Source organism: Synchiropus splendidus, chromosome 3 (assembly GCF_027744825.2).
Source record: "Synchiropus splendidus isolate RoL2022-P1 chromosome 3, RoL_Sspl_1.0, whole genome shotgun sequence".
Lineage (NCBI taxonomy): Eukaryota > Metazoa > Chordata > Actinopteri > Syngnathiformes > Callionymidae > Synchiropus > Synchiropus splendidus.
The window spans coordinates 17,060,957-17,073,487 of record NC_071336.1 but is presented as its reverse complement, the minus strand read 5'-3'; the positions used below and the strand labels follow the sequence as shown (position 1 = coordinate 17,073,487).

Sequence of the window (12,531 nt, the reverse complement as noted above, 5' to 3'; positions counted from 1 at the left end):
TGTTGTCCCCAAAATTGGACCTCAGTAAGATAGCTATGCTTAAACACACACAATTTCACACACATATTGTCTATCTCATTCTCAGGCGTGGGTTGTGCCCACTCTGAATGATGAGATGCTGATGCATCCCTCTGCTTTTGCTCGGCCGTCTCCATGGCAACAGTGAGGAGGGGAAAGGGGGGTTTCCATGGCAACAATATTACCCTGAATGTACGAGTGTGCTTGTGTGTAAGTGTGAGTGTATGTTTGCTAAAATGTTTCTACAAGAATTTAGTTCTCTCTTCTGCCGGCCAAGTGACATCACACAGGGGAGGGGATTCCTTTAGAGGGGGAAAGACAGAGAGAGAATGAAAGAGAGGCAGAGAGAGAGAGAGAGAGAGAGAGAGAGAGAGGAGGGAGCAAGCAGAGTGGATGCTCATCAGAGCGTCAGAAGGGTCGAGCTGAGCAAGAGAGTGAGCGAGCGGAGGAGGAGGAGGTGGAACGAGGGATGACAGAGGACAAGCGATAATCTGCTTCTCTTCTTTTCATCGATGGATTTGTCCGCTTCATCAGTTCTTTATCTGAAGTCTTGGTTCTACGGATAAAGGAGGGATGATGGTGTGATGGGCTGTCAGTCATGTCTCAGCCTCTCCACTCCGTGAGCACGTTCAGAGGAGCAGACCGAAGCAGATTGGCCAGAGTCTGCTGAGAGCGCGGCAGAGTGCGTGCTCCTTTTGTGTTTACTTAATTATTCATCCTTCTTTATGTAACATCCTGATGGAAGCTTGAGGCGGTGGAAACAGGAAGTGATGTTTGTGTCGGTGTGGTACGCCAAGAAGATGGGAAGAAGATTCATCAACAACGTAAGGCGAGCGAAGAGACACAGGCAGAGAATGATGGTACGAAGCGCTTGACTCCACAAAAATGTCTCCATCACTGCAGGTGGCCATCGAGACTGAGTGGATATGCGTGGATGCGCACGTATGCATGTGTTTCGGCGAGTTTCGGCATCCATGCACTCTCAGGGGGAGGGGCAAATTTAGTGGCATGCTTTAATTATCTCAACTGTAATGAAGAGGCGATGGAAGATGGTGGGCTGGTGTTGATGGACGTGCATGGGCTCCGTTTAATGCTCGAACAACGCTACATGTTAATGTGAGACTAAAGATGCGTGGTGTCATTGAAACATGGGCCTGAGACCCTATAACTGTGCAGGGGCTCAGAAGAGATCAGGGACATTCAACGTAGATTAAAACTATATTGATGTGGACATGAGCAACAAAATGGTGATATTCTGATGCACTATTTTTACTATTACTATCCTACAGTAGTGTTCTGAAAGCATGTAATCTCTGACTGAATACCAGGAAAGTGTTAACTTCATATGAATGACACACCTCCTGTGTGATCATGTGAGTTCTCCATGCTGGCCCTTCCTCGACAACTGTATCTGGATGAAATAGGATTTGTGTCGCCTTTTTTACTTGGTGTACAAGAATATGTGATTCTGTCCAAAACATGTGCCGCCATGAGCAGTTTGGCAGTCTCATTTGAAAGCGAAGCCAATTTGGTCTTGGATGAGGCGATGTGTCTGATCGCACACACACACGTACACGTCTGTCTGCTGAGGAAGAAATGCTGCAGCTCTGTCAGGCTTATTAAACCAGTAGGACTGAAGGTCTCAGGAGAATATCGGGCTTCAGTCTGTTACTTAGAGTGTTACACTTCTTTCAAACACCCCTTCCCCACATGGCTTTAGATGATTTGTGAGACCTCATGTGTAAATATGTCTTGATGGGACACGTTGAGGTCAGATACATGTGTGGTCGCAATCTTTAGAAGAGCACAACGTCACATGTCATCTGTCCGTCTCTGAGGACAGCTGTCGGTGAGGCGGCAGCAACGTTGGGCCAGAGTGAGACAGAAAACAACATTCTAGATGTGAGTTCTCTGAAGCTACTTTATAGTTCAAGCTTTAAATTTGGTTTTCATTCAAAGGTCCAGATCAGCTTTCAGGAAGACCAGAAGTGTCAGGGAACCACAATTCTCCTCACGCTTTGGCTCAGCACCCCATTTCATATAATGACTTCATTTACTTTGATACGGCACTTAGAGAACACAAACACCAAGCAGCTTCAGTCCAATCTCCCTACAACAGTATCCTTCAATTCCTCGATCCAGACGATGATCACCTGATCACTCAGTCAGTCAGTTGACATCCAAATCCGTCCATAACTTAACATTACAAGTTGTTTTGAACCCAGACAGACAGACCAATGGTGTCGAACATAATACCTCCTTGGTGGAGGTGATAAAAGGTGCTGCTTTATGTCATGTAGATTTCGTTCCTTATTGCCAGACCGCCTGCTATGACGTGTTCAGTCGGGCCGGAAAGTGACATGTTGCTACTTGTCCCTTTGTCTTTGTCCTTGAAGGACGCACGTATCGCAGCGGTCAGTTGCTGTGATTGAGTGATTAAGTCTCAAGGCACGAAGGCGATTTGCAAATAGTTTTAGAAAAGCAGTTGAAGTTGTTGAATGAAGGGCGATGTAGTTAGTCTTAGTTAGCATTAATGTTTATTGGCAGTGCAGCAGAACAATGGTGCCACCAGTGTAAATCACAAGTTTAAGAGTTTTCCTTAAAGGTATGATGGCGATATAATGCATGGCAAGTCTATGTATGTCTCTGTTTGAAGTGAGTGGTGGGCAGGTGTGCGTGCGGGCCTTCAGTCTAAAGTAATAATCTGTACTTTTACTCCCAGAGAAGTATTTTACTGCCGCTGATGTGTCATGTGAGGCACAGAAAGTTATATACTAGTGTCCATTTACTTAATGTGTTGAGGAGATCCTCAGTGTAGATGAGGATGAGATTGTGGTTCTCAGTCTAGTGAGGGACAATGTTTTGGAGGATATCTTGTTTACAAGTGAGATGAATCAGTGTCATCCCATCAGTCATTAACACGTTGTATTGGTGTGGTGAAGAAAGATCCAAGATGTGAGGAAAAACTCGCCATTGTCACCATCTTTAAGCAGCCCAAGTTAGTTTCTGTGCAGGGTGTGTCCTTAAGGGAAATGCTGAGGAGCTCAGTTACCCAGGAGAGACTCTGAGTAGAGCCACTCCGCACCATCGAGAGACTCCATTTTGACAGGACGATCCTGGACGCACCCCGAGTGAGATGTGAAAGCTTTTCTGAGAAAAATTGCCTTTTTGAATGCCTGTAAAGGACCCGGATTATTATTTGTTCTGGACTTCCATAAGTTTTTGTACAGACTTGCCAGTGTTATCGCCATTTCTTAACACTCTCCTGTATACCAACATCGCACAGAGCATTGAAACACACAGATATAAAAAGCTCCAGTACTGATGTTGATTCATGTCTGACAACACTTTGAAACAACCTTCCAAAATATGATGATGTCCAGGAAAGCTGTGAAAGAAACAAAACTGCTCTGGTGGCTGCTCAGTTCCTCAAAAGGAAATTGGCTGCTTCATCAGAATCAACAACTTGAGCCTGTCAGAACCTTTTGTACTGAGGAGGTATCAGGAACATTTTCTCAGATTTGACGAAAGCCATTTGTTTGAAAAACATTTCACTTCAAATGGTTTATTACAATAGAGGAAAGTCTAGGGTCTCAGCTCATGATGGTGAGGAGGATCAGACATTAGTGACAACAGATGCATCATACTGTACATGGCTGTCGAGCTCTCTGTATTGTGCTCCTTCAGATGAGGCAGCTCTGGTGATCATCAACAGTGTTGGGATCACAGTTGCATTGTGAAGTGGCAGCTTCAATAATGGTTGTTGCTATGCCAGGAGCGCAGCAGCTCTGCCAGGATGGGGGCTCTCCAGCGCACGATGCTCTGTCATTGTGTGGCAGCTCTGTTAAAAATGGGTCGTCATGAGGAGATCGTAGGATTTTTTTTTCCATTTTATTTTAAAACTTCTCTGCGGCGATGTGGCAGCTCAATTAGCATTATGACAGCTCTGCAAAGAATGACTCCACTCTGGACAAATCCTGGTGACTTTCCTCGAGCTGTGTTTCACATCCACCCTCATTTGCATACGGTTTGTTCCTGCTCATGGGAAGTCGGTTTAATTAAGTGACACTCCCGGAGATGTTACATAAGTGAGTGGAGGTTCTCCAGGGACCGAGCGGATTCAGTCAAACTGTCAGCAGATGTGCCTACTTTTCACTTCAGTCCTTTCACAGCCATACTCAGTCAGGAGCAGCCACTCTGCACATTACTGACCTTTTAGTAAACATGCGAGCGTCACAAATGCCCCATCACCAGCCGGGCACCATCGTGATGATTCTCACCACCAGACTGAGAGTGGAATCTCTTGCCAAGTCTGCATGGAATTGGACTCTAGTTTGCATCTCATCTTATCCCTAAGCGTATAAACAGCTACAGTTGGATTCCTGCGAGTGCAAATATGCTAAATGTTGGTGCATATAGTCATCTTAGAAGCAGAGTGTGACGTTTTCCATAATGTTTAGATAACCACTCCAGAACAGCAAAGAAACAGAGAACTGCCCCAGTAGAACAAGTGTCAGTTGACACTGGGGTCAGTTTGTGTCATTAGCTGAAAATACATAGACCATGTCTTCAGCAATGTATCATAGACAACTGGCATTTATAGTCTCCCATTGAGCCAAAGCATTTGTATGACGTCAAATGAGCGAGTAGAACTTTGGCTGAATCGTGCAACGTCACCTATAGTGGGTGAATTTGAATGCTGTGAAAGCTGTTTTTGAGGATGGTTGCATCATCAGTCATTTTTCACTACAGAAGCTCGCTGACCTGCAGAGCCGAACAATGTGCACCAAGCAAGGTTTACACTACTAATGCGCTGCCTTTCAGTTCAGTGCACTCCTGCCTCAAACCCTGTGTTGTCAATGAAATTCAATGTAGTCGCTGGAATTTCTGTAATTGGCTGGAGGTTCATTTCTGTTTCAGGACTCTTTCCATTCATCCTAGAAAGCAAAATGTTAACATTGTTGGATGCTCAAGTTCAATTTTTGGATTTATTCTGTGTCACTTACAAGTGTTGTGGTGATGGGTGGAGTGATGATGATTGACAAATGTGATCATCATGATGATGGTGGTGATGCACCTACAGCGTATGATAGGTGTCAGTGAAGGTCAGCTTACTTCAGCCTGTTCCGGAAGTGATGTCATGTTTATGTTAATGACTGTGAGGATGAGATAACAAGAGGAGAGATTTAGTTTCTATAGCTACAGTTACAGTTTCCTAGGTAACCGTTCCCCTCTGGGCTCAACAGCTGTTACCATAGAGTTGCCATGGGAACATGGAGTCGGCAGAAAGAGAGGTGCTCCGTGTGATTTAACTATTTTCTCTTTTTGTTGCACAGATGAACGGATCTGAAGGAGAGTTGGAGTACGAGGAGATAACGCTGGAGAGAGTAAGAACACACACGTACACCCACCCACCCACACACACGCACTGCACTTAAAATCATTATTCCAGGGACACAGTCCTCTGACGTCAGCCAGTTATTTTTGTGTCCAGCCGGTTTATTTTTGGCTCCAAAGTCAGACATGATTAGGGTTATGGGCCCAAAAAACATCCAAAAATAAACTCTCCTGGCAAAGCGAGTGAGCAACCAGGTCCAGAACTGCATGTCGAAAGGTCGCACGCTATGTTTTATTCACTGGTGTCGTCTGACCGGGCAGATGAAAATAAGATCAGATTTCCTATGTTTTCAAACATAAAGGTTTCGTGTTTTTAGTGTCCGTGCGTGAGGCCTCAGCTGCAGGTGTGTGCACGTGTGTGTGTTTCCAGGGGAACTCTGGTTTGGGCTTCAGCATCGCAGGAGGAACCGATAACCCTCACATTGGAGACGACCCCTCTATCTTCATCACCAAAATCATCCCCGGAGGAGCGGCTGCCCAAGACGGACGCCTCAGGTGCGCAGACAAATGCTCGCGCAGTAATTAACTGATACACTTCTCGGTTAATTACCTCTCTCTCTCTCGCGTGCGTGCTCACTGTCTCCAGGGTGAACGACAGCATCGTATTTGTGAACGACGTGGATGTGCGTGAGGTCACTCACTCCATCGCTGTGGAGGCGCTGAAGGAGGCGGGGCCTGTTGTCAGGCTGTATGTCTTACGCCGGCGCCCCCCAAGTGAACGCATCACCCAGATCAAGCTGATGAAGGGCCCCAAAGGTAGGAGAGAGGGCAAGCAGTCAGATGAAGGAAAGACCGAGAGATGAGAGAACCATTTACTCCAGGGATGGAGTGAGCCAAAGGACGGTTGAAAGGACACATGAGAGGGAATCGGAATATAAAGGAGTTGTGCAGCTCTTATGTAACAGTGTCTTTAATCTCGGACACCCTCTGGTGGAGGATTTGAATAATGCAACGGAAGATCGCAGTCCCGTGCAGGGCTGGGTGTGATTCATTTACCCAGGGCGCCGCATGAACTCTTGTCTGGGCCTCAGCGGAACTATTTTAAAGTAGCATGAGCATAGTTAAAATATAAATAGATGTCACTTGATGACACAATATTACTGGAGATTAAATGATGTAATGCAAGTGTTGGCAGCTAAAAATACAACTGGAGATTATAACACACTAAAATGTGAAATAGTGTTAGTATGTTGTATTTGTTTGTTGTATTCCTGATAATAAATGGTGCTGTATAAATGAACTCATAAATTCCTAATATTCTATCTCATCTTTTAATACCTAGCGTGCGCTCATGTCATCCTATCTTGCAGGCCAGTTAAGACTTGTACTAGTTCCACTGAAATTCTTGGGTGTTAGGACCAAAAATACCAAACAACGATTGTCCTTCTCATATTCTCAGGGCGTTCCCTTCCTCTGTTGGGATTGTGAAAATGCTCAGCTATATTCCTCAAACGTTTCTTGCTTCAATGAAACTTCAGATGAATACATTTATAACGCCATTTGTCTGACGCAGGTTTGGGGTTCAGCATAGCTGGCGGCGTGGGGAACCAGCACGTCCCTGGAGACAACAGCATCTACGTCACCAAAATCATTGAGGGTGGAGCGGCGCATCGTGATGGGCGGTTACAGATTGGCGACAAAATTCTGGCTGTGAGACGCCGTCCTTAACCAGATGGTGGTGCTTTTGTTCTGGTTCACTCATTTACCTCCGCTACAGGTGAACCACATGTCGCTGGAGGACGTCCTACATGAGGACGCGGTGTCAGCTCTGAAGAACACGGGGGAGGTGGTCTATCTGAAAGTGGCGACGCCCACCGCGCAGTACATCCACCCTGCTGATCGCTACAGCCCCCCTGACCTCACCAGCTGTACGTGTGTCTCAGTGCGCGACTGCCTGTGATGATGCTTTCACTTTCTCATTCTTTCACTCATGGTTAACGCAACAAGCTACAAGCTAATACATAACATGCCTCCATCAGAAACTCACTAAGGAGATGTGGATGTCAGTTTAAAGAAAGATATATATGACATGCTACTATAGTTCCAAAGGAAGGTAAAGATTGTCAACTAGTATTGTTGGTTCATTCATCTGCAGCCTACATGGAACCAGACTACATGTGCGACTACCCTCAAGCTCTGCCTCCCCCGTCCCCCCGACGATACTCACCGATCTCTCGGGTCATGATGGGGGAAGACGACTACTCCCGAGAGCCTCGCCGTGTGTGTGTACAGCGGGGATCCACGGGGCTGGGCTTCAACATCGTGGGAGGTGAAGACGGAGAGGGAATCTTCATCTCCTTCATCCTGGCAGGGGGGCCAGCGGACCTGAGTGGAGAGCTTAAAAAGGGAGACCAGATCCTCAGTGTAAGTCTTAAAGCAAACAAACACGTCTGGCACTGATCCGACCATAGCAGATACAAGATTTGGACATTCCGACCTATTAAGAGCTTTAACCCAGAACATGAATCACTGCTCATTTGCATTGACCCTCATTTTTTCTTACCTAAAATCACTGTCCTACACGTCAGTATCAGTTTAGGGGAGGCACGGGGAACGGGGCCCCTCTGAGAGTCATTTTGTCCCCGCCACACACAAATCCTGAAAGCCATTGGCGCAACAGTTATATTCAACAGTATATACATTTCCGACACTCATGAACACACCATCTGCGTGAGGAGAAAGGAGAATTATTCTCCATCTGAGAAAGGAGAATGATTTACAGATGTGAAAAAAAAACGTGCAATAAGCCTGTGTTGCAGATGCTTTTAGTGTAGCCTAATCTAATCTAAAGCAAAACCCATGATAGCCATCTGCTCGCCACTTCTCAAAACAAACTGACGCCCTTGAAAATGAATGTGGATGCTGCAGCACCTTCACACATCCGGACAAACCTGGAGAACTCTCAAAAGCGAATCACTTTGGAGTTTGCTTGTTTCCTACCAGCACTAAAAGTTTCTTTGAAATGTCAGTTTTTGAGTTATTCTGTTTACAAACAAACGAAAAGTCCCAATACTCTCGTGGAGGGAATGAAATTGATAACCTCCTGATGCTGTGAATAGATTTTTCTTTCCCAGGTTAAAGTCATATAGTGAGAGAGAAGTAAAAAATGGATTTAGACTGTGGTGCGACAGAGCAGTCAAAAGGTTGAGCACGACGGCCCTAGCAACAAGTCTTAAGCGTCAAGCTCTGAGTGCTGAGGCTTTTTCCGTTTTAGGATTTTGGGGTTGGGTCAGATAAATAAGACAGCATGAAGCACGAGCAAGAGTAATTGGTATGAAGGACCAAAGAGATGCGCACAAGTACAAGGACTCTGGCGTGATACGGACGGTGTGGCATTAGAGCCCACTGATCAAGTGGATTGCATGAGTTGGCTTCCACAAAGGTGATAAAATGCGGGTGGGTGCATGGTTGTTGTTGCTGCTGCTGTACCTCGAGGTCTGTGCGCAGGCGCTTCTCTCTGAAGGTTCAGGATGAGGTAGCGGCCCAAGAAAAGCTAGTAGGTCATTGTATATATAGGACAGAGGGAAGCCCAACAGCAGCAACTGTGTCTCTCAGCGAGGCACCAGTGAACTGATGCAGAGCGAAGTGTAAAGTCTTGGGTCCGTGATGCAGACTGGGGCTGACCCTTGCTTGAGGGTGGATCGGAGGATGGAGGGAGGAGGCGGCGAATGTTTAAAACCAGTGAAGCTTTTTCATCTCTAGAGAAGCTGATTTACAGCACAGGGATTTATTGTCAGTATTAGTATAGTATAGTATAGTATAGCTTTGCTGTGCATCTGAAACCACAGTTTTCGACCATCACTGCCTGTGCATTCTCAGAAGTGATTTATTCTCTGGTTTAACTCTGTGGAGACACAGTGTTTTGAAGTTAATGAGTAGCGTCTTTCGATGGGAGGATGTCCACCGTGACAGTAGTTTTGGAATAAATCTACCATAACTGCAGTTCAGGATCCTTTACTACAGCTGTTTTGGGTAACAGGGATGATCCCCCTTCAGTTGTAGCACAGATATTTATAAAGCTGATCAGGAATGCTCTTTGACTAATGCCAGTTCCGTCGTGTGCCCGCAGGTGAACGGTGTGGACCTCCGGTACGCCACGCACGAGCAGGCGGCAGCAGCTTTAAAGAATGCCGGCCAGACTGTTACTATCGTGGCCCAGTACAGACCTGAGGGTGAGGCCACATGAAGCCAGCTGCTCACAAACAGCCGTTTGTTGCCTTCAACTGAGGCAATTCGATGGCAGCAGGGGTCATTAAAACTGTGTTGCCCGGTGTGTTGCAGAGTACAGCCGCTTTGAAGCCAAGATCCACGACCTGAGAGAGCAAATGATGAACAGCACGTCGGGGAGTCTGAGGACCAATCGCAGCTTCTACGTCAGGTAACATGATCAGGAGGTCAGCACCGCTGAGGGACCCTGCGAGACTTTGACGTTCGTATGTTGCAGGGCTTTGTTTGACTATGACAAGCAGTGGGACTGTGGCGTCCTGTCACAGGCTCTGGACTTCAACTTCGGGGAGGTGCTCCATGTGGTGGACAGCTCCGATGATGAGTGGTGGCAGGCCAGGCGGGTGAACCAGCAGGGGGAGCTGGAGGAGCTTGGTTACATACCCTCAAAACACAGGTCGGTGACAGACACAAGTCACATTGTTCAAGATAAGGTTGATGGAATTTCCTGAAACTTTCTCTCAATGTTCTGTTATGCTCCTCTGTGGCTGCAGTGCTGACGCTCAGACACCATTTAGTAGTGGAATAAATATGACCACTATGAAACAATGTTTTTAATTAAATAGGTGTCCGTTACACTGACACAACTGAGTGTGTGCGTTCCAGGGTTGAGCGGAAGGAGTGGTCACGGATGAAGAGTAAAGGTAACACACACACACACACACACACACTGACAGGAGTGAAGCACGTCAAGGATGTTTTAATAAGGAAACTTCATGGTGGTTGTTGCAGGAAGAGAAGGCTTCATCCACAGTTATGAGCCTGTCACTCAGATCGAAGGTAAACACATTCTTGTCACTCATGATATTTTGTTGTCAGAGATTAACTGATTTGACTATAGACTTATGTTTTATTGGCTTCTAAATATAAGTATTTATATGACAACATGGCATGATGTTGTCTGGAAATGTCCAACTAGGTGGGGGCTCGCTAGAGAGAAGAGGGAAGTCAGGGCCTCTTAGCTTCAACAAAATATAGAGATATAGAATAAAAAATACATTCTGTGGAATACTATAGTAATGCGAGACCCTCTTATCATAGTTAAGCAACTATGATTTTGTCTGCAGTGGACTACGCTCGACCAGTCATCATCCTGGGACCGACCAAAGACAGAGTGAACGACGACTTGCTCTCCGAGTTCCCGGACAAGTTTGGCTCCTGCGTCCCCCGTACGTTTCCTGCTTCACTGTCACACTGCACTGACGGCTCCAGCTTCTGACTTTATCTTCCTCCTCAGACACGACTCGCCCTCGCAGGGACTATGAGATGGATGGACGCGACTACCACTTTGTGTCGTCACGGGAACAGATGGAACGGGATATCCAGTCCCATCGGTTCATCGAAGCGGGTCAGTACAACAACCACCTGTACGGGACGTCGGTGCAGAGCGTGAGGCAGGTGGCAGAGCAGGTAAGACGGTCCTCCAGAGATTCACCACAGGAATACTAGGTCATATCATAATGTGTCGTTCGACAGGCTCAGGGAGGGAACAACATCAGGTATTAAAGAGTGTTCAGGACACGCATCTAACTTCCCAACTGTTGGGTTTTTCCTGGCGCCCTAACAAGTTAGTTGGCGCTGGAGTGACATCATTCCACACAGAGATTCCACGGAGTTTGAAGTGAAAGTTGCCGCATGTGCAAATGACCCTGGGTTAAGTGCTCCGATTACCTCTCACAAGGAGATAGTGTGATGGTTTGCGTTCGCCTGTCTCTTAGCAGAATAACACACAAAGAGATTGAACAGATTTCAAAATAATTTTCACAGTAATGGTACATATTAGATAATAAGCAAGTGAAAAAAAGAACACGATGATACACACATAAAAAAAGGAAAACATATGAATAAATAATAAAAATAAACTAAAATAACTTCCAACACAACACTAATTCCCTGCAGGTAACAAAACTGTCAATACTAATAACTAAAGTACCACAATGCTCTGCAACAGTCTTTAATAGTCAACATTTGGACTCTTTCAATTGAAAGCAACTGAGGCGCTGCACTACATGAAGCAGCATTTTGACACTTGTTGACTTATTTTCATTCTCACTTTTGTGTAGTTACATTCATATGGAACACCTGTGATGTGTGCTCTACAGGGGAAGCACTGCATCCTTGATGTGTCAGCCAACGCAGTTAGGAGGCTGCAAGCTGCTCACCTTCACCCCATAGCCATCTTCATCAGGCCCCGATCCTTGGAGAATATCCTGTGAGTCATTACCCGGGAGGAAATCCTTCACGCTGCGCTCAAAGACTGAGGTGTGTTGTGTGTCTGTAGGGATCTGAACAAGCGTCTGTCCGAGGACCAGGCCAGGAAAGCTCTGGATCGAGCCATTAAACTGGAGCAAGACTTCCTTGAGTGTTTTACAGGTAGAAAAAACACAAATACCATACTAACATACTTGACTTTAAAATGTTTTTTTTTATGAAATAAATTATAGTTAAATATAGTGCGATAACTGTGTCTGTTTTGTGTGTGTGCAGCCATCGTGCATGGGGACAGTTTCGAGGAGGTGTACCACCTGACCAAGGCCGTCATCGAGGAGCAGAGTGGACCCTACATCTGGGTGGTAACTCGTGAAAGGCTGTGATTGGCCAGCAACAGGTGCCTTCCACACGGAAACCATTCTGCTGCCCCCCCTGCTCCCCCACCTTCCCGGCGGCAGTGTGACTTGACAAAAACAGCTGACCACTTTATTGTTTTCTTTTTGTTTCGTTATTTCCCTTTTTTCCTGGATGACAAATGAACACCGGCTGCTGTCACCATGGCAACCACGTGTCTGAAGGGCCAGCGATCAAAGATTTAATCAATAATCCTGTGTTATCAGTAAACGATGAACCGGACTTTAGAGTTCAGTTGATATTGAAGTAATTATATTCTCATATTTA

General features: G+C 46.0%; 1 protein-coding gene across 4 annotated transcripts in view; it reads left to right on the top strand.

The window, feature by feature from the left end:
- Positions 1-12,531, top strand: part of LOC128755424 (disks large homolog 4-like) — a 26,498-nt gene extending 13,967 nt beyond the window's left edge. For 3 of the 4 annotated variants that reach the window (XM_053858881.1, XM_053858882.1, XM_053858884.1), the window contains 16 exons: positions 5,355-5,405; positions 5,786-5,910; positions 6,002-6,171; positions 6,929-7,065; positions 7,133-7,283; positions 7,511-7,779; positions 9,485-9,587; positions 9,697-9,793; positions 9,860-10,036; positions 10,246-10,283; positions 10,372-10,419; positions 10,707-10,808; positions 10,877-11,049; positions 11,742-11,851; positions 11,921-12,012; positions 12,127-12,531. In XM_053858881.1, the coding sequence (XP_053714856.1) occupies positions 5,355-5,405; positions 5,786-5,910; positions 6,002-6,171; positions 6,929-7,065; positions 7,133-7,283; positions 7,511-7,779; positions 9,485-9,587; positions 9,697-9,793; positions 9,860-10,036; positions 10,246-10,283; positions 10,372-10,419; positions 10,707-10,808; positions 10,877-11,049; positions 11,742-11,851; positions 11,921-12,012; positions 12,127-12,233 (1,950 nt within the window). In that variant the 3' untranslated portion in view covers positions 12,234-12,531. Of the gene's footprint in view, positions 1-410; positions 879-5,354; positions 5,406-5,785; positions 5,911-6,001; positions 6,172-6,928; positions 7,066-7,132; positions 7,284-7,510; positions 7,780-9,484; positions 9,588-9,696; positions 9,794-9,859; positions 10,037-10,245; positions 10,284-10,371; positions 10,420-10,706; positions 10,809-10,876; positions 11,050-11,741; positions 11,852-11,920; positions 12,013-12,126 lie in introns of those variants that run through there. The other variant, XM_053858883.1, reaches the window with a different exon arrangement.